Consider the following 24,215-nt stretch of genomic DNA (forward strand, 5'->3'; position numbering starts at 1 on the left):
CTTCGTAATCAATCAATGTGGTGTTATAAAAATGTTGTAACTATTTAATTTTACATGTAAAATTTAATGAAATGTTTGGTTTGGCTTTATACTGCTGTAGCGTGTGATAAACGGATAAATAAATTGCTTGTAATTGAAAACAAAAACATCTGTATTCTATTCTTAGCGTTTATTTAAAAAAAATGTTGGTAGCGATCGACCCCTGTATTTATACTACCCTACGGTCATAAGAAATCGAACCAACGTTCTTTATATAATAACGTCTTAATATTTTTTATAGCACAGTGTGGCTAACATCCGCTGTTAAGTCACGCCTATCTGTGACTAAAGTAGTCCTTTTTTGCACCGTGTTTATCACACTCGCTACGCTCGTGCGCTAACCTCACGGTGTAAGTAAGGACTACTTTAGTTACGAATAGGCAAGACTTGCGGATTTTAGCAGTCTGCGCTATAAAATTTTATACGATACTCTTGACTTAAATGGTTCAGTTTTACACGGCGTTTAGCGCCCTCGCTACGCTCGGATGCTAACTGCGCCGTATAAAAAAGAGCCATTTAAGTCACACGTATCGTAATGTACTATTATTATATTTTGCATACTTATAAGCTACTATAAATTGAATATCGTGCGTACACCATATTACCGACAATAAATAATTTACTTTCAATTAACTAAATAAAATAATTTGACGGCCTTGAAGAAATTTAAAGAAACAGATCGTTATTTTGATATATTTTCAACGCTGACCTTCGCTTGTGTAATCGTGTATAATTTCGGGTAAATACATCGTGCATAAAATTTCTACAATATTTGCGTACCAATATAACGTACACAAGGCGCATATATATTCAAATTTTTACACGAGTCTTGTAAGTTGTTACGACGCGAAGTTCGGCCATAAAAAAAGTTTCGTCCCCGCATGTAAACTTCTAGCATAAAGCCCGAGGGAGAGAAGTTTGGCTGCATAGTTGATATCTGAAAGCTACTGTTAAACTCGCATCGTAACGTTTATGCTAATTCGATGATGTGGGTAACTTATTGCTATGTACTTGTAGAAATTAAAGGAGTTTAATTTTTCCTCGAGGCTTAAGATTACAGCTCAATTATCAGCTCAAGTTAAAAATAAAATAAATTATTCTGTTCGTTGCGATTGTTTTTTTATACAAACTCTTTTTTAATACACATAAATATCTAGTGAAAAAAATCAATCTTCTTGATTCGTCATCTCATTCACGTCCTAATCACGTAAACTTTATCCCCTCAGGTTTTCCAAGGCGACGAGAAGGAGTTCCACCAGCTGCACGAGCAGATAATTCGTAAGGACAAGTGCTCCCCACTGCCGGGACAACCGAATTACGGTATCGTCGTGTCGTTCCGTGTCTTGCATGGCGAACTCTGCCAAGTTCGCGAAGACAACCCCTTACTTTTCAAGAACATCTGCCTGACCAAGAAGCTCGGCTTCTCCGACGTTATCATGCCCGGCGACGTGCGCAACGACCTATATCTCAAGCTCGAACGCGGCGAGTTCGAACGTGGTGGCAAGTCCACTGGAAAGAACATCGAGGTTTGTCATCCCCTTTTTTTAATAAAGAAATACAAGCTTTTCGCATACTTATAAAAATATTTATTTGCATAATGATGTTATAACCGTACAAAGCGTAATTGTGAATTTCGACGCACAGGTAACCATAATGGTGCTGGATGCCGAGGGTGAACCGCTGGAAGGCTGCCTTTTTGGAGCAGCTGGAACTGACGGGAGTTCGGAGTATCAAAGTTTGGTAATTTACCATCACAACAGTCCATCTTGGGCCGAGACTCTCCGGCTCGCCGTCCCCATCGATAAATTTTACGGCAGCCACGTTCGCTTTGAATTCCGACATTGTTCTAGTGAGTGTTCGCAATTTACTATAACGATTCTCAGTCACAAAAAAAAATCATGCAGTAAAAGGCACAATATCATAACTGAGCCTTCTCTGTTCGCCACCAGCAGACTGTTGATACTCCATAAGCCTAGATGTAAATCAAGACAAATTTTAACCTTCCCCCCTTTAATCGCCTCTACGCTTTCCGCAGCACGCGAGAAGAACGACAAGAAGCTGTTCGCCTTCGCGTTCGTGAGGCTAATGGAGGCCGGGGGTGCAACCCTCCAAGACGGCCAACACGAGCTCTACATCTACAAGTGCGAGGATCGCGCTAAATTGGAGTCGCTCAGTTATCTCGCCATGCCGAGCAATGCTCGCGAACCAAATTATCCAGGTAAAGACATGAATCGCGCCTGCCTTTCGTGTGCCGGTATATTTCGGTCTGCTGTAGGTACTGTGCGAGCTTAGAACGTCTGTATTAAAATGAAAGCCGATGTTCGCACGGGATTTACCGGGCGTATTTGTGCGCTGATGAAAGCTCGTGCTTTTCCTTTGCGAGAGTTTGCATTGATGAGCGCGAAGAGGTTTTAATTAGTGAATAGACTCCCATTTTGTTTTGATTGCGCGGCACTCCCTGATATTAATTTTTTTTTAATTATAACGTCTGCTTGTAATAATTTTATTATTTATTTTAATAAGTGATAGGTATATTTGTTCGTGAGAAACTTTGCATGAAAATTTTTATTTCAATTTAATACTATTTAAAATTGCTTTTTTTTTGATTAAAGTATTAAAATAGTCGAGCTTGAAATTCATCTCGATGTGAACGATGATGATTAAAATACAACTCGATCAATTAAACTTACCTACATCTACATTAGTAAGTACAATGTGTGTAAAAAAATATCATAACCGCTTGCTTCGAAATTTCCAGGCATAGGCCCCTTCACCAGATCGCCAAAGGAAGCCGTTTTCATCCAGACGCTACTCTGCAGTACGAAGCTCACTCAAAACGTCGACTTGTTGAGCCTGCTCCAATGGAAAGCTCACCCGGAGAAGATCTCCGAAGCTCTCGGTCGCGTGCTCCGCCTGGATGGCGAGGAACTCGTCAAGTTTCTCCAGGACATCCTTGACGCCCTCTTCGCCATGTTTCATACCGAGGACGGCAACTCCACGGCTCACTCTGGCCTGGTGTTTCAGGTACAAGTGCTAAATGTAATATCATTTTCTTATTTGTTTGAAAACGCTTTTAAGATAACCGCTTGTATTATTTTCTCAATGTGACCGTCTATCATTCATAGATCGCATGTTCGCAGTTTTTCGCATCTATCAGCCATCGATCATAATCGCACATCCGGTCGTATTATTCTATTATACAAGTTACGTTCTTGCAGGTACTCGTATCGATATTTATCCTACTGGAGGACTCCAAGTTCGAGCATTTTAAGCCCGTGATTAACGCCTATATCTCGGGTCATTTCGCGGCGGCGCTCGTTTACAAAGGTCTCATTAGCAGTGTGCAGCACTGCACCGAGTGGGTCACAGCCCCTGAGAAGCAAGAATTCATCATGAAGTGTTTCAGATCGCTTGAATATATTTTCAAGTTTATTATTCAGAGTAGATTGCTCTACGCCAGAGCCACGGCAGGGCAATACGAGGACAGTTTCCGGAAGGATATCTTTTGCGTATTTGCTGCGCTGAACAAGATGATGACTCTGCCGTACGAGATAGTTCTGTCTCTGCAAGTGGCTTTGCTTATTTCAATATCTGCAGTTTTCGAGCAGTTGATCGACGTACTGTCGATTATGGAGGTCACCACGCTGACCTGCTCCATGCTTGATTCAGTGCCTAGAGATTCTGCACCTCAGGTATGGCACACGCCAATTACTTTCACTCTTTTTAAATACGAAGTATATCTGTTTTTTTATAATTGATTTACCGCGAATTTCCAGCTGATACAAGCGAAACTCGAAGCCATCAAGAGCCTGGTAACGTCCGAGCTCTTCAAAGACGATGAGAGTAGAAACATGCTTCTGGCAACGATATGTCGAAATCTACGAATTCACTTAGCCAGACGCGAAGAGCTGAGAACTTGCACAGAGATACTCGGAGAAATCCTGAGCTTTATGTACAAGAGAGGCAGAGATGGCAAGGTCAACAATTGCGTGCACCACGACGTGGAAACGCTCAGTCTGTCGATCCTTGACGTTCTCATACAGACGATTCTGATCATTATAAACGCTGGTGGCTCGGTGCTGAACTGTCTCGTGGCTTGTCTGATGGGGTTATTGCAATTGCTGGACGAGTACCACTACGGAAGACTCTGGGAGGAACTGACGGTTGGGGGCGAGAGGAAACCTCTGAAAGATTTCTTGTTGAGAGTGTTTTTGGTATTGAGAGAGCTAGTGAGGCAGGAGATCTTTCCGCCGGATTGGCTGGTCCTCAGGATGCAGGCGAACAATATCATACTGAAGTCCTTACAGGAGCTTGCGCAACCACTTGCATTTAGGTGAGAAATTTGCCAACGTAAAAGATCTGAAGCATGCGCCTGAAGAATTTAGACTTATGGATTGAATTACTGCTTGTTTCAGATTTTTACATGGAAGCTTTGACTCTCAACTCTGGTCAACATATTTTAACCTAGCAGTCGCATACCTCACTCAGCCATCCTTACAGCTCGAGCACTTTTCCGAGGTCAAGAGAGAAAAGATCGTCGAGAAATATGGAGACATGCGAGTACTCATGGGTTTCCAGATCCTCTCAATGTGGTCACACTTGGGAGAGAAAAAGCTCGAATTTATCCCCGGCATGGTGGGTCCTTTCCTTGAAGTCACTCTCGTGCCCGAAAGCGAGTTGCGAAAAGCGACGCTGCATATCTTCTTCGATATGATGGAGTGCGAACAGCACTCGCGAGGAAGTTTCAAATCGGTCGAGTCAGAGTTGATCGATAAGCTCGACATTCTTATTAGTGAGAACAAAGGGGACGACGAGTATAGACAGCTTTTTAACACGATGTGAGTTTCAAAGATTTCGAAATCTTTGCTTTCATACATAGAAATTATACGTTTATCCATATGTTATATTTATAAAAATGTTTCGATTTTCCATGCCAATTTAGGGAACATCTAAGCGCGGTGTAAGTTTTATAGTATTATAAAGTATTGTGAATTGTAAAGTGCACTTTGCCGTTTTGCCTTGTTTTATTTTTGTACCAAAGTTTTAGTACACAACCAGCTGTTGAAAAACGAAAATTAATTACTCATTCAATTTTTATTTCTTTTATGTTCGTAATTCTCAGAATTATTATATAAAATTTATTTAGTTCATAGATGGACACGCTTACTTGCACGAATTATTTTTGGTCTGTTCGTCTTCATACCAGTACCTATACACGATTTTTATTTTACAAATTTATTTAATAGGTTACAGCACTATCACCATATTTTTTATTTAAACTTTTAAACAGTACTTGTAGAATATTAGTTTTTATATTTCATAATTAGATTGCATTGTTATCTAAGTATGTCATCTCGTAATCATAGGTAATTAATAAATTGTTGAATTTTCAGATTATTAGATCGAGTACAGTCTGAGGATCCGACATGGAAGGACAGTGGCACGGCTTTCATAACTTCTGTCACGCGTCTTCTGGAAAGATTACTGGATTATCGAAGCGTCATCCAAGGCGACGAGAATCGTGACAAGCGCATGTCATGCACTGTTAATCTCTTGGTAAACCATCTCCAATATATATATATATATATATATATATATATTGCCACGTGTTCATTCCTGTCTCTCTCTCTCTCTCTCTCTCTCTCTCTCTCTCTCTCTCTCTCTCTCGCGGAAATAAACACGGATATTAGCGTCTAGATCGTGTTAACTTCGTTATATCATTGAGAAACCAGCAGGTGTGCTTATTGCTTTTAAATTACATCGATCGCGCAATGCCAAGTGTCGCAGTCTTCAATGGATGTTCTTTGCTTGCGTATGAGAAAGAAATTGCGCGAGCTTCAGCGTAAAGTCGAAGAGAAGGAAAAGAAATGTGTTTACGAAAGCATTTACAAGGATTTCGGTATCGTACTCGTTTACGTACAAACTTACTACAAGGATAAGTTCTTTGCTAACGGATTGAGACATGATGTAATGTATTTATGAAGTATACGATATTTTAGAAATGTTGCCTTTTAGTCTATTCGAGAAGACGAAACGCGCGGAAAAAATTAAATACTCTCTAAAAAGTATAAAGTATTAATTCACGTTTCGTTTTTCTTCCATAGAACTTCTACAAAAATGAATTCAACCGCAAAGAAATGTACCTGCGTTACATCTACAAGCTACACGACCTGCACTTAGCCGCCGAGAACTACACCGAAGCGGGCTTTACGATGAAGCTTTACGCCGATCAGCTGGGCTGGAGCTCGACGCTCCTTGCAGCCGACCACAATCATCCCCAACAGCCCGAGTGGCAGCGCAAAGAGCTGCTCTATCTCAAGATCATCCACTACTTTGACAGAGGCAAGTGCTGGGAGAAGGGCATACCTCTATGCAAAGAGCTCGCCGTCCTCTACGAAACGAGGCTGTACGACTATGCAAAGCTCAGCGATGTCCTCAAGGTGCAGGCGAAATTCTTGGATAATATTTTGACGCAGCTCAGGCCAGAGCCCGAGTACTTCAGAGTTGGATTCTACGGACTGAGTTTTCCGCTTTTTGTTAGGGTGAGTTGATTAATTTTAAAATGCTCCTCTGTGCCGCTGATACATCAGTTCTTACTAATTTGTGATAACGTTTTATCTTTAGAACAAACTTTTTATCTATCGAGGCTTAGAATACGAGAGAATAGGGGCGTTTACTCAGCGACTTCAAACAGAATTTCCTAGCGCACAAATTTTGATGAAGAATTCACCACCCGACGAAACCATTCTATCCTCTGAGGGACAGTGTAAGTTTTGAACTCGCGAACAAACTTTTCCACAGATTACTATTTGATGAATTAGATAGTTAAATTATCATTAAAAAATCAAACAAATAATTTATACTTCTTTACAGACATCCAGATCTGCAACGTAAAACCGATTCCCGAGGAAGGTAGCCTCGGTTGTGGGCAGTTCGAGGTACCGGAACGCGTAGTTGCTTTCTACCTCGTCAACGACGTGCGTCGCTTCGTCTTCGATCGGCCGCTACATCGCGGCCAAGTAGATCGCGAAAACGAGTTCAAGTCTCTCTGGATCGAACGAACGACTTTAACGACTGAAGCCAAATTGCCTGGAATCCTCAGGTGGTTCGAGGTCATTGAGAAGAGATCTGAACTCTTGGCTCCGGTGCAATACGCGTGTGAGACTATGCAGAGCGTCGAACGTGAACTCAGACGACTTGTGGCTCAGGTATTTGTGCTTTCAAAATTAGATACGATAATAGTTCTTCAGTTAACAGCGCATTTTTTTATCCAGTACACGGCTGAGCCACACAGAAACATCAATCCGTTCAGCATGCGCTTGCAGGGCATCATAGACGCAAACGTGATGGGCGGAATAACGAAGTATCAGGAAGCATTTTTGACAACCGAGTTCGCAAGGCAGAACCCGGAGATGGTACCACACGTCAACAGGTTGAAGAATCTCATCCTTGACCAGATGAGTGTACTAGAGGCTGGTCTACTGCTTCATGGACAGATTGCTCCGTCTGGAGTCCAGCCGCTCCACAAGAGACTGATTGAGAGGTTCACACAGCTCAAGCAGAGCCTGGGTCCAATGACTCGACAACGTTTAGTGCATCAAGACAGTATTATCAAGTGCGTATCCATACACGATGCCGTTTATTATTTGAAATACCAGAATTATTTTACGAAACTACATTTTGCAATTCATCAACAGCTCACCGTTACCACCGGTTCCGGTGAACGACAAACAGCGTCCGGCCACTCTGGAATCGATGACCAGCTCGAGAATGTCACGTGCAGATAGCGATGGTCATCTGGAGGATGAGGGTTTCTATACGAAGGTCGACGGTTGTCCAAATGGTGGAGCACCACCTCCGATACCTCAGCGTGAGGTTCGTCCACGCTCTGTTGGCTATGGCACGACACCACCGCGACCGACCCATCAACGCTCTCTCAGCAAACCGCTGAGCCCTAAGCTGCCACTCAGGAACTCACTGTCGACTCCCACCGACGGATCTGAGCAGGCTAACATGAGGAGCTCCTGGAGCGAGCCTGGATCCGAGCCTGCCCCGCCGCTACCCCCTAGAGGTTGCAGTAAGTTCTATAGTGGTGACTGGTTTTGAGGAATGTGAAACGCTGTTGTGTGTAAGGTTTGAATGTGTGTCAGAACTTTTTTTTTCTAAAGCGAGATGAGATTTCAAAAGGTCATGTTTTTGTTTGTTTTATGAAGTTTTATTATATTTATATAAAATATGTGTGTTTGGTTTTGTATTTTAGTTTTACAATTTTTAAGACTCTTGCATGTTTTGAATCATTTTTCGAAGTAAAAATGTGTGAACTTGTCAGCGAGATTCACATTCCTTTATGAATGTATTTCGCATATTTTGTTCATCTAAGAGATCTTAAACACGCTTGTGTTTTAATAATTAATAATACTAATTGATTGAGATATATTCTAATTTGACTGTAGCTTGTGTGATTTACTGTGAAATTTACATTTTATACGTAAAAGAGGTACACTTGCATAATTTAATTATTAATTTGTAGCACCCGATAAGCGAGACATGAGTTCAAGTCTGATAGCACCCCCTGCGCCACCAAAACGACTCTCGCACAAACGCAATACAGAGTGGAATAGCGAGGATGACCCGCGCAATTCGTGCGATTCACATGATCTACGCGACAGTGGAATCTCAACGCTTTCAAGCCTTTCAGACTTCCAGTCACACCTATCGAACCTCAACAATCTAAGCTACGAGGACTTCGAGCCACGGGTGCGATGCAACGACATCATGAACATCTCGCCGCCTTCTGTAATAAGCTCTATGAATGTTTCTACTGTGAGCTTCACTAGCGTAACTTTCCAGAATTCCCACACGATTTTAAGTCAAGAGGTGAATCAACTCGACGATCCCCACATACTCGTTTGATTATTTTTAAGTTCTTATGTTGGAAATCGTTTACAGGCCAGTCCGCCACCTATACCACCAAAAGCCCACCAGGACACTCCATCTGCGCCGTCAACACTGGAACGCGCGTCTAATCGGACTCACAATTCCTCGTCCATTGGACACGCCGATAATTACTCGGTGCCCAAGTTTCAATCGCTTTCCGTTACTTCTGACGGAGACACCGTTTAGAGAGCAGTCTTTTACGATATCCTAGTCCATAGAACGTAATTTTATATATACCTACATATTGTCGTCAATCATCAAAAAAGCCAAAACGATATTGAAAGTTAACAAAGTCGAGTAAAAATCCATTTTAAAATCACAGAGATGTTTGTTTTTTAATTAAATGACTTTCAATATCTTATAAGAAGAAGAGTTATTTTTGACTCGAATAAATCCAATTCAATCGCCGTATTCTTCGTGCTTGTAAACTGTGTAATCAAATACACGTGGCTTAAAAGTAAAAATAATTGCATTCTGGGTTGCGCCTTTTTAGTTACGAGAATGTGCCAGGCATTTAGACATTACTTACAGTCAAAATTAACGTTCTTAGTTAATAATAAGGTGGTATGAAATGCATAAGAATTTGAATAAAGTTTTTTTTTAAGTGGACAGGTTTATACATGCTGTAACATAATGCGAGGCTACTCTGTGTCTGTCTAGTCACTATGGGAAAAAATCAATTCTAATACATTTTTTTTTAATTATAATGAAATCTGGAATTGACTGAATTATTATATGTAAAGAAAACTTCATATTTTTCTTATATGCAGTAAATCGTGTACAGCTTCAAAGCTAAATTTTAACGATTTATAAGACACTTTTATAATAATTTTCTTGAAGATAATGTTTACTCTTGATTTTAAATGCAAACCATATGACACAATATCAAAAGCATCGATAACTTGTATAGTAAATAGTGTAGATAAAATCAGAATTACTATTAACAAGTGGATAACACTAAAATTTTAATCAGCTTACAAATTAACATTTTATTTATATGCAAGCAATTCATTTACTTATGTTAAACATCGTTTTTTAGACTTATGTATTTAAGGAATTGATTAGTTGTTCTATTGAATCAGTTGCTGGCTCTCTGTTTTTATTTTGTTTTTAATAAACAGCTGGATGCATCATTATTTTTTAGCACGTAATCAATGTTACACTATAAGAGAATTCATGTGAAACTCTAATCGAACGTATTTAATTTAAATCTGTATGATGTACTCACAAATTTTGAACTCACGTAAACTGAAATGTCAAATAATTTGATTTTTATTAAATGGCTAGATTGTAATCATCTGCTGCTAGACGCAAACATCTCAGCATGTCCGCTCCGTCTGAACGCTGGACGTTCGTTCCATCTTGTTTAGGTAGAGAAAAGCAAATTGTCTTTGGCATCAAAAATTTTTAGCTGCTGGCGTCAAAACGGATACATATGTATAAATGAATTAAGTTTATTTCGCTGATGATATTCTCCCAAGTATTAATCCAACTGTATTTTGTAATTTATTTATATTTTCGAATAAAAATAAAAGTAATTTTTATCATAACAATGCTTAATTTAAACTTAAAGATGAATCGTCTGATTAAAATAGTACGCAAAATACGATACTTATGACTAAAGTAGCCGATTGCACTACGTTGTTAAAAAAACTCGATTATTTTCTTTTTTTTTTGCTCACACGGTGAATGCGGCTCATTAAGTCTCAGTCATCGTGCAGATATTATTGTACGAGTCATATGTACACGCGTAATTATCATCAAAACATAAAACTAATTAAAAATGAATCGAAAACATGAATTTTATATTCTACGAGAGGAATTTTTTTCGTATCGACATATTGCTATGCGAATGTCTGTACGTCAAAATAATGATTTCATTTCATATTAGCTTTTGCATTTCTGATGGCTCTTTGATATATTTATTTTATAATCACTTTTAAATGATGTTATTTTTTTGGTAAGACCTTAATTACAAAGCCGGCCTGTCTTAGAGATAAAAAGCAATGGATATAACAAACCATATATAAGGTTGTATGAAAGAAGCCTGCACTCCATTATCATATCACTTGTGCTTTGCAGAGAAGACAAAAATGAATCTATTTCTGTACATCGTTGTGTTCGTCTTAGCTTTTTCGATCAAGAAGCAAGTGAATGCTGAAAAGCTAAAGACCAGTCATAACAATCAGATGATTCAAAATGTGGAGCCTCAGGTATAAAACCATCCTTTAAAAAAAAAATGTTTGAATAATAAAAAAGTTAAATGGAACAGATATTTCTGTACAATATCTAAATTTAAGTTACTTTCATTCTTATTCTACAGATAAAGCTGATAAGTTACAAGAGTAATAGGCTTAACGAGAAATATTTGACTCTACATTCATATGCAATCGAGAAACATAATGCTACCTATAACAGACTCAAAAAAAGAATGACTGTAAATCGGGATTTTCCACCTATTTCAGTGAGTATTTAGTTTTATCTCAAAGAAAGCTTTGCACATTAGTAAAATGATAGATTTCGATATAGGTATACTTATATAGTGTGAGAATATGATTTTAGCGGATGCAAAAAGGTCATCAAATGCTGAAATCATATTCACGATAGAAATTTCAAGCATTATATTAAAAAATAAAATATTAATTGAATCATTTTTTGTGATTGATGACAACTGAATTATGTAAATATTGTATTAGTAATTCATCGTATTCATTCCTAGAGTGAAGTTGAAGTGTATGCTACGGATAAAAATTATGAAAATTACAAACATCTACTAACATTGGATTTCCCTGTCTGCTCAGAAAATCGTTATCGTGAACTTTTGCCCAAAGCCCTGGTATTACCCAAAACCATATTAAAAGACAACTGCTTCAAGAAAGGAGAGTTTAATTCTGATGATTATGGAGTATTCAGATTTGAAGTATTAATACCTAACATTCATGAGATCAGTGACTACTACAAAGTTGACATAAATATAACTACGGTTGATCGCAGGGAAGTTATAGCTGAAGATACTGTATTTGCCGAATGGGGATATTTGCATCTCAATAAAAAAACCGCTGCCAATTCTTTGGCACGTAGCTTCCTCCAACAAAATTTATAGTTCCAATAGATACAATATTGTTGAAATATATAGTATATTGATAATCTCTAAAATACTTTCAATCTTAATTATTTTACTAAAGGAGCAGTCGTCACAATATCAAATCATATAATTTTCATGAAAAAATTTAAACCTTATTATTTTAAGTACCATAGGGTCCTCATAACCTCATAAAATCATGAATTTCCTCAAAACATTCTGAACTTTAGTTAGCGAGTTATAAGGTTTAACAAAAACAGTAATTTTCAGTTATACAGGGTATACAGGGTAAATGATAAAGAATTTGAATCATAATATCTTTTAAACTAAATGGTTTTATAAGCTGCAAAAAAAACCTAGCCGAGGTGATAAATATAAATATTTTCCTAAGATTTAAATTTAAATAAAGCCTTTTTACTCTCGTAATCGCGTACGACATAGAAAATCCATATTTTCTAGTTTTCAATTTTGAGCTCGAAAACTAGTCATCAAAATGGTTTAAAATTTTTACAGCAAATAGATATTATCGTTTTTTATTGTCATAAATTTTCTCAAAAAGTTTGACAATTTAGTTTTAGAGATATTAAATTTGTTTTAAAACACTTTTTATCATACAAATTGAACGGAACAGTCAATTTGGAAAATCTTGCGGGAAAAATTAGGCAATTTTGCTCTTGTAGATACACTATTATTGAATATATAGTATGAATCATATCATCAAAAAAAAGCAAAAATATTTTTTCAAAAATCGATAAATGGCTATAATATGGCCATAAAATTGTCAGAATCATAACAAAAAATTTTCCCGAATTCAGAATCAGATAACATATGTCAAATTTTATTCACACACATCTATCGGCATGGACGTTTTCTAAAAACGCATGATTCGAACTCGAAATAACTCCAAATACGCGTTTCTACGAAGTTTTAGCGAAACTGAAAATTGTACTATTACAATAAGCTTTCTCTAGGAGGAAGCAATAAATTATCAGACATCGATTGCTATATTTTATGTGAAAATATCATTGGAGAATATCAAATAAACATGATTATTTTATGAGCATACGTTTTATCATGTACGCAATACATTATTAATTTACCAAAAGCTGGGTGTAACCATTACCTCTGTTCTACTTTTTTAATATTATGTATTGCATGCGTATACCGTTAAAGATTATGTACCAAGGATTAATAAGTCATAACCCAGGCTTCTTCTTTCTAATGTTTCTATTCTTTTGAGCCAGATGTCTAGATAGCTTTCGAGGATAAAACTATTTCCGATACACTACCAGCACTATCTTAAGAGAAATTACTAACTTATAAGTAAAGATAATATTACAATACTAATTAAAATAAATTGATTATCTTTGAAGTGCATAAACAATTTTTTTTATAAATATGAATTCATAATCCCTTTATCCCACACTAAAAAATTCCATTCACACCATATAGCAATAGAGTTTATGTTGCTATGTCTCCGAAATACACAGGGCCCTTATGGAGCTTCATTAAAAAATATAGAAATATAAACTTTTACACGATAAAAAATCTTGTCAGCGTCCTTACACACTCCGTGTGAAGGATAAATTCTGGCATGATTAACATGTTTGGTGCTCCGTAAATGCTCCAGAAAAAATTGAGCTATATTCATTAGTTTTACAAACAACAAACAAGTTCTTTGAAATCTAAGCCTTATCTGGTCACATGTATATTGTTACTAAAATGAAACCGATAAAAATGACGTCCTCGGTTATCATATATGTCAGTCTTGTTTGTGTACTCTGATATAATATGCAATCAGACTACTGTTTCTACCAACGTTTTCAGGTCTCGTTGATTATATTTTTCTTAGAAAATCTACGACTGATCATGTTTACATTTAAAGATTTAGGCTTACACATTATTTTGTAGACGCATTTGAACAAAAAGAAGAAAATTTTAAATAAAATATTTCGAGGATACAGGGTATATAAATTATTTGTATTTCGTCAAATTTCTCCATATAAATATATACAAAAGATTCGAGTATTAAAGTAAAGTACGATATTATAGTACGCTTTTTATACCTATTTCTTCTCGGCATGTAAAGAATACAAATTCGTCATAAAAATTTAATTAAAAAGTGTTAAATAATAACATTGGAATGTATACATTGCACAAATACTGAGCATTATAAAAGTACATAAATTACAAGTAATGACATTTTTTTTCGTAGATAGATGATTTGATGAAAAATGAGAGAGATAGTATCAAGAGATCATATACTACAGGTTCGAAGTCTAAGAAGATTCGATGCAATACCATCGAACTGACTGAGACACTTAAGTCCTGTACTCTTATAAATTAACAAAAAATTACAATCAGTCGATTCGAAAGTGTTCAGACGACATAAGCACAATATGAACAGGCACTCACACATACTTGCAATTCATTATATGGCTACGTCATTTTAAGTACGATCATGGCCAGCGCTTAAAATACTATTTTTTATGCTTACTATTTATTCATTGCGTGTAAAATGGCTAAGCCTAAAATATTTAACTCTGTAATAAGTTTGTACGACATTTTGTTGCTTTGTTTCTCTTGTTTATTTGTTTTGTAGACAAGATTGTCATACGGACGTTTCTGCATTGCTAATATCCTTCCTGAAACCGAGAAATATGTACATTAGTTCATACTGATTGTCAATTTTACAGAAAGAATTATTGCGATATTAAAATTATATGCAGATCTAGAAAGAATACTTGTTTTTGTTAAAAGTTATTTAAAATTTAGGAGTATTTTTTACATACATACTTTCATCGTAAATTATAAGAAAAATAAATTATTTTTTAAATAGAAGCTTACCTCCTCACTGTTAGTTGTTCGGTTATATCCAAGCCAAGCATTATGAAAAAGAGAAAGTTACTCATAAGTATACCAACACCAAATTAGTAGGAATCAAATTAATTTTTAATGGATATCCACATTCCGTTGTAGGTCGAGACAAGTTCGGTAATATAAAATAACTAGTTCTGCATTAATAAATATACAGTACACTAAAAGAATATCGGACGCCAAATAATGAAGATAGTTGACGAATCGAATGCAAAGAAGCAAATCGTCAAAATAATTATTCAGAGCTACAAATTAATTTTCAAGTTTAAGTTCCTCCCGAGTTAATAGAAATCCTTCACCGAACCAAGTAGAAAAGCTCTTTGGCGCCATAATTCAAAGTAGTACTCACTCAGTCTCTGCGATTGTGTGCTCGTAGTGAAGCTGTTGCTGCTGGAGTTGAAGCTGCCTGAGCGCGGCGAGCTCGTTACTGTGCTGTTGCAGGTCGTGTCCAAGCGAGCCTGACAGCGTCCGACTGCTGATCGGCATTATGTAGTCTGACGGATCTTCCAGCATCGTCGGCGTGATCTTGCCTCGCTTCAGACTGCCGTACCTCTCCAGACCCGTGTTCAGGTTGTCGTGGTACGAGCCGTGCAAACTACCGCCTCTCTTTAGGCTTCCGTATCTACTGTTGAGATAATTTCAATTGGATCGTTAAATTTTCATCGAATTCATTATTCATTGTTCAAGTTGCAAAAAAACAATTTGATTCCTCACCTATCGCTGTAGCTAAGATTGTCGTGGTTCATCTTGTGCAGCGCCTGTCCCCTCTTCAGGCTTCCGTACCTCTCGTAACCGTTGGTGAAGTTATCGTGATTCGAGGTCTGCGAGTGATGACTCATGCTCGAGCTGAGTATCCTCGAGGGCATGGAGAGCATGTAGGGGGTCGGCGACATGGGTCCGTGCGACGAGGGCTGCTGTTGCTGCTGCAGGTGAAGCTGGTGCTGGTGCAGCTCGTCCTCGGGACTGGTGTAGGGGTAGAGGTACTTGTCGGCTATGTGGAACTTCTCCTCGGTTTCGGAGTAGTTCTCGGCGTCGGGGTGCATCTTCGCGTGGTGCAGGTTCAACTCGGCGTAGGACATCGGGTTCGGCGAGGCCGTCTTTGTCGAGGCCATCTCGTTGTCCGACATTGTGCCGCCCGACCACTGGCTACCACGGGCGTCTACTAGAGGGTAGAAAATTTGACTGGTTATTGCGAGGTGGAGTGATGCCGTGGATTTGTGAGATTTTCTCTGAATATTTCGCAGTGAATTTTATGAAATTATGATAAGTCATTTGCGAAGTATTCAGAGAATATATAGTAACAATAATGAGTCTTTATATCTCATCTACTAATGATACAGATTTCTTAATCCTATATCGGATAACTTTCTATAATCGCAAAAAATCATGCAACAAAACTTCATAAAAGTTGATAACTAACTGTTGGACGACGGTAGATAAGCCTCGGGCAGTTGCGAGCTCCACCTCGGTGCGTAGATTGGTTTGATGTTCGGGAAGAGATCGGTACTGGAGCAGTGCAGCACGTTGAGGCTGTCGGGCGGTTGCGGCGCACTACCCGATATGTTGGGCAAGTAGTTATGCGGTTCGCGCTGCGTTGAAACGCCCATGTTCTTGGAGGAGACGGCAGCAGCTGCCGCCGCGGCCTGTGCCACGGTCTTGTCCGTCTCGTCTTCCGAACTATGCGAACTTGTGCCGTCTAGACCGCGGCCTCGGCTATCCCGCTGCGACGCGTCCGAGTCTGACTCCGATTCCCGGCGCTTCTGCTGCTCGCTTCGTTCCTGCTTCGTCTCTGAAAAAGTCATAATATGTTATACGGAAATATTAAATTATATTGAAGCTTTTTGGGATGTCAGCTAATCGAAAGCGTGGCCGTGGCAGCGGAGGATCGATTGATATTTCAAAAGACTAGAATTTTTCAGCTATATCTGCGTAGTCTCTGAATTCGGAAGGTAGGTGTCACATAAACACTTTTTTATTTCACTCGAAACAATTTGCTCGCTTGTGTATATATTATATAGTGGCGTGCTATCATACCAAAACTGCCTTGTTAGGCCTGCTTGGAGCGCTCATGCTAATAGTGCTTAGTAGTAATGAGAGATAAATCTTGGAGGATTTTGGTCACTTTGGCTGATTACTTATTATGAACTTTTGTTCTTTGGAGCGCAAACAAATTTTTTTATCTCATGGCTGTTTAAAACTAAATCCAGCTAGAATCGCTTTTCTTAGATACATACCGTGTCTCTTGTGCCTCGTCGAGTGATTGCTCCGTCGGGACATGTAAGCTCCACGATCGCTGTTGTAGTTACTAGTTGAGGTCGACGTGTTACGGAGCTGCGTATCGCTCCTGTATGGACTGGATCCTGTCTTGTTTGTGCTCCGAGACGTTGTGCTGCTCGTCGACACCCCGACGTGGACTCTTTTTGAATTCGCGTCGGTCCCACCGTATGTCGACGAGTAGGCGATCCCAGACCGCTAAACACGTTTGCATCATTCATTAAAGGAATGAATTTAGTGAGTTTTAACATCGTGTATGAAAATAAAACTCACGGTGATCCCGGTATTATTGACGTTCTGGCTACTACTCCCATTGACCATGCTGACATCGAGCAGCGGCGCCTTCTTGCCGATGCACTTGAGCAGGCTGAGATACAGGTTCCTCCGTACCCGTCCGTTAACGAAGCAGTAGCCGACTAGGCTGAAGGTCGCGTGCACGACTATCGACACGCTGAGCATGTAAGACAAGGTTGGCGAGTTCTCGCTGGCTCCGAGCACCGCCAGAGTCCAGGTCGTCCCGAGTAACGGAAGCGAGGCAACCGAAAGCCAGAGCAGTGTGCGCAGATTTCCAAAGCCCATTACGTGCTCCTTGAGGGTGAACGCTGCCCGCACCGACATAATCAGGATGCAGAAGTTCACCAGGACCATCAGGCAGATCGGGCCGATAAGAGACCAGATCACATTCTCGTAAATCGACAGCCAGCAGCTGGAAGTGTCAAGGTGTTCATTAGAATTTCGACTCCATATCGATGGATTTCTCGAACAAAAAATAAGTTGTACTCACAAGTAGAAATTTCCGTACTGGTCAGCCCTGACACCGATCGTCAGGCCGACGATGATGGCTGGAACAGCGTATCCCAGCGTGTAGTAGAATCTCATCTGGCCATGGTTGATGTCCCTCATCTCGGTGAGCATCCTGTAGAGGTGCACCGTGTCGACTAGGGTCCAGGAGAAAGTGCTCAGCCAGGCGTAATGCAGTCCGATCGCGATGAGCTTGCAGGGAAACTCGTTGCCGATCAGAGCGTGTCTGGCTTTGAGAGCCACGAGGTAGAGCAGCTCCGAGAAGAAGACGCAGAGCACGAGGTTCTTGTGGATGCTATTGGAGTTGGTCTCGCCACCGCGGATTAAAGCGAGGATCAGGATCGTCGTGAGCAAGAGAGGCAGTGCCACGATGAACGCGCTGTAGCTCGTGACGTCCTCGAGAAGCGATGGCTCGGGGACGTACTCGAGGTCCAGAACGTCGGTTAGAACTGCGAACGTAGAGAGCTTGATGCACGAGCAGTTGACCATCATACCAAGGGCCATGTTCGTGTCGTCGACCTCCGTTGTACAGCCCAGTCTGCTCCATTCGCCGATTCTAGGAGTGAAGATGACGGATACGGTTAGTTAGGATTCGATCAAAAGTCGACGATGTTGGTAATAAAAAATTAAACTTACCCTCGGGCTGTACTCCAGTGAACACACTGTGGATTGATTCTCGTCTTGTAGCCGTCGTCCTCGCTGAGCCAAAGTTGAATTCTGACCGGGGACTTGAGAGGTATCCCCGTCAGAGTATTGTATCCAGTTTCGGATGGCACTAGGACGGACACCGTTACGATTGGCGATCCGACTGCAACCTCCACTCCCCACCTTATAGTTACAGAATCATCGAACCTGGAAAGAGGCAGGAAAATCGATTTACAACTTTGTTGTACGATTCACTGGGACACTTTTAAAAATCGTAACCAGTCATACCTTTTCGGCAGTATAGAAGCTAACTCGCGGTATTGCACATAGCTTAAGACGGCCTTATGATTACTTAAACTGTTTTTGACATTGAGGTCGCCCTGGGTTACCGACTGTATACCCAGCAGACGTAGAGGCACTTGTACTTTTGAATACGGATCGAACTTGTTGGGATCAGGCATATAATTGTTGTACTTTGGAAAGCTTATCGAAGGGCCCATGTGCATGGGCGTGACGAAAAAGGCAGAAGTGTCCGGCAGTATGACTTTTTGGTCGGCCTCCGTTGGCCTGGCAGTCGATAGGCTCGGGTCTTCCTTGTACTCCGTCGCTTCGTAACCGAACAGACTCTCGGACGTGACGACGTCCAAGCCTAGAACTGTGGATGACGATAAATACAATTTTTATTAAGATTTGAATGAAGTGAATTTATAACACCTGTGACCATTATACACATGGACGATTTAACTCACCAACATTGGTATCGACGACCTCGAACGGACTGGTGTACGTGTCATGTTGTGACACAGCGAGTGTTTTAAGATACTCAGCCATGGTGAGCATTATCTTGTCAGGACTGTCCCCGGTTAGGGACTCGATCCTGATCCAGTTGTCAGCGTACCTCTTCTGCAGTACGGCTCCAGCAATGCCCACTAGATGAGCCACGTAGTCCTTGTCCTGGCTATGGGTCAGGTTCAGCCCGGCCAAACTATCCTCGTACTTGAGAAGTGCGACAAGAAGAGATTCGGTGACGAGGACATCGGCTCCGTACATGGTCTTGGTGGCGTTGACGGCCTTGTGCAGTTCCATCGCCATCTTGACGGCGATGTAAGTGTTGAGGGTGAGTTCGTTGGCCTCGAGAGCGGCAAGCTGATGACGCTGTTCTATTAAAGCCTCGGACGTGCAGTTAAACAGGTCCGGTGCCTGCCAGCCGCTAAGTTTGTCCGAACAGACACGCGAAGCTTTGCCTTCGGCTGGTTCGGGACAGTCCTCGATCGCCGTGTCACCGAACTTGGTTCGAGACCACCAGAGTCCGTCGGAGAACGATCTGAAATTAGAATGATAGTGATTAGAATATGATCGATTAATTTTTTTCACACGCTTTTTGAGTAGCGATAATATCTGCTCACCTCGCACAGCCATCGTAGACAACTTCGCAGCCCTTCAGAGTGACCTCTGCATATGGATTGGGACAGTCAGTGCAAGCCCTACCGATGACGCCGGTCCTACACCTACACTGGCCGGTGATGGTATCACAACGTGGTCCGAAACTACCGGTCGCATAGCAATCGCAGGGTATGCACTCCTTTTCACCAGGAGGTTGATAGTGGTTCTCCTTGCAGTAACACTCGCCAGTCGTCTTGTTACAGGCTGGATCGTAACCTCGGGACTCGTCGCAGTGACATGGACCACAAACCGGAGAACCCCACCAGGTTGCTGGACATGGCTGCTCCGCTGTTGATTTAAAGTAGAATTTATTGATTGAAAACTTCAAATCTTCGAGTTAGCGCTCTAAAACTTTTGGTTTGTCTCACCTTTGATCTCACAGTACTCTCCGGAGTATTCCGGTGACTTGCACTGGCATTCATAGCCCTTCTTGTTGTTCGTCTTCTCAACGCACGACCCAGACTCGCTGCAAGGGTTCACATCACAGATTTTTTCACAGCCCTGCCCTACGCGACCTTCTGTGCACACGCACTCGCTTTCCTCCCACTTGGTAACACAGGTCGCTGATTCAGAGCAACTGGCAGTGCAGGTGTTATCCGTTTCGCAGCCCGAGCCCACGTTCTCCTGGACTATAGGTCGTTGAAGAATCGTTTGGTTCGTTCCGACTCGAATATCCTGAAATATAATTGATACGTTAGCACATCTGTACAGTATTACTTGTACCATAAAGAGCTATTGAATTGAACAATGTCAAACCTGTAAACATCCACTGAAGAAGGGCAGCTCGGTGTTAAAGGTCGAGTCAGACCTACCGATCAGCGTTCTGCCAACGTACAGTCCCTGCATTTTTGCTGCCAACGTTTGGACGATCGGTCGATTCCGGTAGTCTAGATCCAGAGATACCTGACCGCTCTGCCATCGCACTTCGACCCTGTGCCAGTTGCCGTCGGCGATTTCGACCCACGACCTGATCACGTCGGCGCCGTTCAACAGAACTGCGAGTCTGCTGCCTATGACCTCGAACACGATCGAACTGTTCTGACCGATTTGAATCGTCATGATGAATGCATCCTGGTCTCGCGTTCTCAAACTGAATCCAGTCAGCCACGGTAGGTGGATGGGTTTGAGCAGTGGGTTGAAGCTCAGCAGACCGTTGCCACGGAATCGCCAGGGCTTGGACATCTCGTCATCACACTGAGGACCAGAGTAGCTCTCGACGCACTCGCACACGTAACCCGACCAGACCTCTCGACAGCTGCCCCCGTTGTTGCAGGGAGTGGATGCGCAGAAAGGTCTCTTCTCTGGACAGCCAGCGGTCGTTCCGTTGTCCGCCACGTAGGAGTTTAGGTCCACGAACTGGTGATCCACGTGGAAGTCGCTGATACAGCCAACGTAGTCCTTGTTGCGGATCTGGAAGCTCGAGGGGATCGCAGGTAGTCCTCCTAGTTGAAGTGGCCCCGTAAGATCCAAGAACCTGTGGCAGGTTTCGGTGACGTCGCTGCAGCGAGTCTCGAGGATCTGCTCGTTTCTACCAGCGCAACTCCATCTCTCGCCGAGTCTCTCTCCGAATCTCAATGCCAATGACACGTCGCAGTTGTCCAGCGACACGACCACTGATCGGTTGATGTAGGATACTTGGACCTCGTGCCATTGACCGTCGGACACACCTCCAGGTATCTTCGCTGTAGCTCGGGTTATCTCGTCACCGAGGGAGAAGCTGAACTGCATCTGTGACTCGACGATCTCCAACGCGATGAAGTCGTGCTTCTCGTTGTACCTGCCGTTGTACAGCAGCAGACCTTCGGACGCCTCGGTTGCGAACCTCAGTTTTAGGTGCAATCTGTGTCTCTGTCTCAACGACGGGAAGGTCAGGAAGGTCGTGGGTCCGAAGCTGCGAGATTTCAGTTGACACAGTGGCGTTACACTGTCCAACGGAGTAGCTGGGCACTTCTCACAGAAGAATCCACCGCTCACCCTATTGATGCACGTCGAGCCTCCTTTGCAGAGGTTAGGCACACAAGCATTTTGCTTGAGGGACACCTCGCAGTCGTTGCCCATGTAGCCTACAGGACACTCACAGCTGTAGCCGCCTTCGCGTCTTCTGCACGTGCCTCCGTTCTTGCAGGGATTCGAGTAGCACAGGTTCACCTCGGTATCGCAGAGGTAAGCTTCTCTACTCCCGGTGAAGCCTTTGGCACATTGACAGGTAAAGGTCGTCACGGGGTAGATCGGCCTGAAGAGAACGGTACTACTACTGGCGAAGCCCGAAGCGTTACCAAATTTGAGCACAGTGACGCACTCCTCGAAGTTGAGACACGGCTCGGTGACGCAGAGGTTATCGTCGAACGGTAGGACTTTGACGTTAGCCAACCTGGCCAGGATTCCACGGTTCAGGTAAACGCGTTCTTGTAGAAACTGCGTGCTGTAGAACTCGTCGCTGGAACCAGGTTCGGCACGCTTCGCCGAGAAGCTCACGTTTAGGATCTTGTTGTGCACATCGGTGTCTTCTTGCACACTGAACAGGAAGATGTTGTCCCGGGGACACGGGATGATGGCGGCTAGACCGTCCAGGAAATAGCCCAGCAGCGGACTCAGGAATGCTTCGACCGTCATCTCGTCCAACCTCACGGTTATCGAGTTCAGGAGCATCTTATCGGTGACAAGACGAACTGACAGCGTCATGGTGGCCTTAGCTTCGTTGATTCCGTCGGTAACAGAGATATCCATCGTCGCAACGCGCGGGACATTAGTGTTCAACTGAGGTGACAAGGTAATTTCACCGGTGGTCTTATTCAACGAGATTATGTTGGCGTTGTTGCCCGATAGAATAGTGTAGATTAGTTTATCCGTAACGTCAGCGTCGAATGCAGGAACTCGGCCGATAGAGTTGCTGGGGAAGAAGTCCTTGAAGTTGTTGAAGATGATCTGGAAGTCTTCTAGCTTAGGCGCGTTGTCGTTGACATCCGTTATAAGAACCTGGACCATGGCGTCGGAGCGAAGCGGTACCGAAGTTGCCCTCACCACCAGTTCAAACTTCTTCTTCGTCGACTCGTAGTCCAGTTCGACCAAGGAAATGAGTTCGGCTCTGTCAGCGCCAGGACGGGTGTTGAGTCGGAAGCTATTTGCGTCCTCACCACCGATGATGGAGTACTGGACGACGGCATTGGGTCCTTCGTCAGGATCGTGGGCGTAGATTTCGCCGACTGTCGAACCGATCGGAGAATTCTCTGGTATGTACAGAACGATCTTCTCCTTTTCGAAGGTTGGTGGCGAATCGTTCACATCCTCTATCTTGATGACCACTGAGATGGTAGAAGAAAGAGCGGGCGAGCCACGATCCACGGCTACGGCTTTTAGGTTGTATCGGGCCGTTGATTCGCGATCGAGAGCCTTAGCTGTCCTGATGACACCGGTTGCCGGGTCGATGGCAAAGGAGCCGTCTCCGTCGTTCTCCAGAACGTACTTCACCCTTCCGTTGAGACCATCGTCGATGTCAGTTGCCGTGACCTTTAAAACGCTCGTGCCGATCAGTACGTCCTCTCTTACCGCTCCTTGGTACTGAACGGAGTCAAAAGTTGGCGCGTTGTCATTAACATCCGTTACCGATATCTCCACATCGGTGGTATCGCTCATCGGAGGAACTCCACCATCTTTGGCAGTAATGGTCAGCAGATAGCCCTTATCCATTTCTCTGTCCAGCGGTTTGGTCGTGGTGATGGCTCCGGTCTGCGGGTTGATGGCGAACTTGGAGGTTTCCTGACTTTCGGCGCCGTCTTCGTCGCTGCTCAGACTGTAGGTGATTTGAGCGTTCTGACCAACGTCCGAATCTGTAGCGCTGACCACCAGGACCGTTGTGCCAACCGGAGCATCTTCGAACACCGAGATCGAGTAGGGCGCGTTCTCAAAGACCGGCGCGTAGTTGTTCGCGTCGGAGACGTTCACGTAGACCAGAGCCGTATCGCTGCGACCTCCGGAGTCCGAGGCCGTTACGGTAAGGACGAAACGCTTCTCTTGCTTGTAATCCAGTGGTTGAGCCACGGTGATGAGACCACGACCGTTTTGCGATGTTATGGAAAATCGTCCTGAAATGTAGAAAAGAATTCTCAATATTTATTCA

General features: G+C 42.3%; 3 protein-coding genes across 10 annotated transcripts in view; 2 read left to right on the top strand and 1 right to left on the bottom strand.

The window, feature by feature from the left end:
• Window positions 1-10,526, top strand: part of LOC100118634 (dedicator of cytokinesis protein 3) — an 85,648-nt gene extending 75,122 nt beyond the window's left edge. Inside the window, exons 7-22 of one of the 5 annotated variants that reach the window (XM_032595965.1) lie at window positions 1,266-1,565; window positions 1,684-1,888; window positions 2,075-2,257; window positions 2,798-3,078; window positions 3,258-3,731; window positions 3,816-4,372; window positions 4,455-4,877; window positions 4,982-4,999; window positions 5,433-5,595; window positions 6,144-6,581; window positions 6,664-6,805; window positions 6,913-7,247; window positions 7,314-7,654; window positions 7,737-8,116; window positions 8,570-8,916; window positions 8,989-10,526. In XM_032595965.1, coding sequence (XP_032451856.1) covers window positions 1,266-1,565; window positions 1,684-1,888; window positions 2,075-2,257; window positions 2,798-3,078; window positions 3,258-3,731; window positions 3,816-4,372; window positions 4,455-4,877; window positions 4,982-4,999; window positions 5,433-5,595; window positions 6,144-6,581; window positions 6,664-6,805; window positions 6,913-7,247; window positions 7,314-7,654; window positions 7,737-8,116; window positions 8,570-8,916; window positions 8,989-9,162 — 4,761 coding nt within the window. In that variant the 3' untranslated portion in view covers window positions 9,163-10,526. The remainder of the gene's footprint in view (window positions 1-1,265; window positions 1,566-1,683; window positions 1,889-2,074; window positions 2,258-2,797; window positions 3,079-3,257; window positions 3,732-3,815; window positions 4,373-4,454; window positions 4,878-4,981; window positions 5,000-5,432; window positions 5,596-6,143; window positions 6,582-6,663; window positions 6,806-6,912; window positions 7,248-7,313; window positions 7,655-7,736; window positions 8,117-8,569; window positions 8,917-8,988) is intronic. The other 4 variants (XM_016988848.3, XM_016988849.3, XM_008213988.4 and 1 more) reach the window with 4 other exon arrangements.
• A 2-nt stretch (window positions 10,527-10,528) lies between these two features.
• On the top strand, window positions 10,529-13,629 carry LOC107981939. Its single transcript, XM_031921235.2, has 3 exons — window positions 10,529-11,189; window positions 11,300-11,440; window positions 11,696-13,629. Exons 1-3 carry the CDS (start codon window positions 11,013-11,015, stop codon window positions 12,077-12,079), a joined length of 702 nt encoding a protein of 233 aa, XP_031777095.1. The 5' UTR covers window positions 10,529-11,012; the 3' UTR covers window positions 12,080-13,629.
• Window positions 13,630-14,017: 388 nt separating this feature from the next.
• LOC100118524 (protocadherin-like wing polarity protein stan) overlaps window positions 14,018-24,215 on the bottom strand; it is a 43,780-nt gene continuing 33,582 nt past the window's right edge. Inside the window, exons 8-21 of one of the 4 annotated variants that reach the window (XM_008213987.3) lie at window positions 20,855-24,180; window positions 20,467-20,773; window positions 20,062-20,386; window positions 19,405-19,979; window positions 18,944-19,310; window positions 18,647-18,862; window positions 17,994-18,566; window positions 17,483-17,915; window positions 17,170-17,407; window positions 16,356-16,724; window positions 15,650-16,097; window positions 15,285-15,560; window positions 14,906-14,912; window positions 14,018-14,703 (exon numbers count right to left, since the gene is read on the bottom strand). In XM_008213987.3, coding sequence (XP_008212209.1) covers window positions 14,692-14,703; window positions 14,906-14,912; window positions 15,285-15,560; window positions 15,650-16,097; window positions 16,356-16,724; window positions 17,170-17,407; window positions 17,483-17,915; window positions 17,994-18,566; window positions 18,647-18,862; window positions 18,944-19,310; window positions 19,405-19,979; window positions 20,062-20,386; window positions 20,467-20,773; window positions 20,855-24,180 — 7,472 coding nt within the window. In that variant the 3' untranslated portion in view covers window positions 14,018-14,691. The remainder of the gene's footprint in view (window positions 14,704-14,905; window positions 14,913-15,284; window positions 15,561-15,649; window positions 16,098-16,355; window positions 16,725-17,169; window positions 17,408-17,482; window positions 17,916-17,993; window positions 18,567-18,646; window positions 18,863-18,943; window positions 19,311-19,404; window positions 19,980-20,061; window positions 20,387-20,466; window positions 20,774-20,854; window positions 24,181-24,215) is intronic. The other 3 variants (XM_016988843.2, XM_016988842.2, XM_008213986.3) reach the window with 3 other exon arrangements.

Source organism: Nasonia vitripennis, chromosome 1 (assembly GCF_009193385.2).
Source record: "Nasonia vitripennis strain AsymCx chromosome 1, Nvit_psr_1.1, whole genome shotgun sequence".
Lineage (NCBI taxonomy): Eukaryota > Metazoa > Arthropoda > Insecta > Hymenoptera > Pteromalidae > Nasonia > Nasonia vitripennis.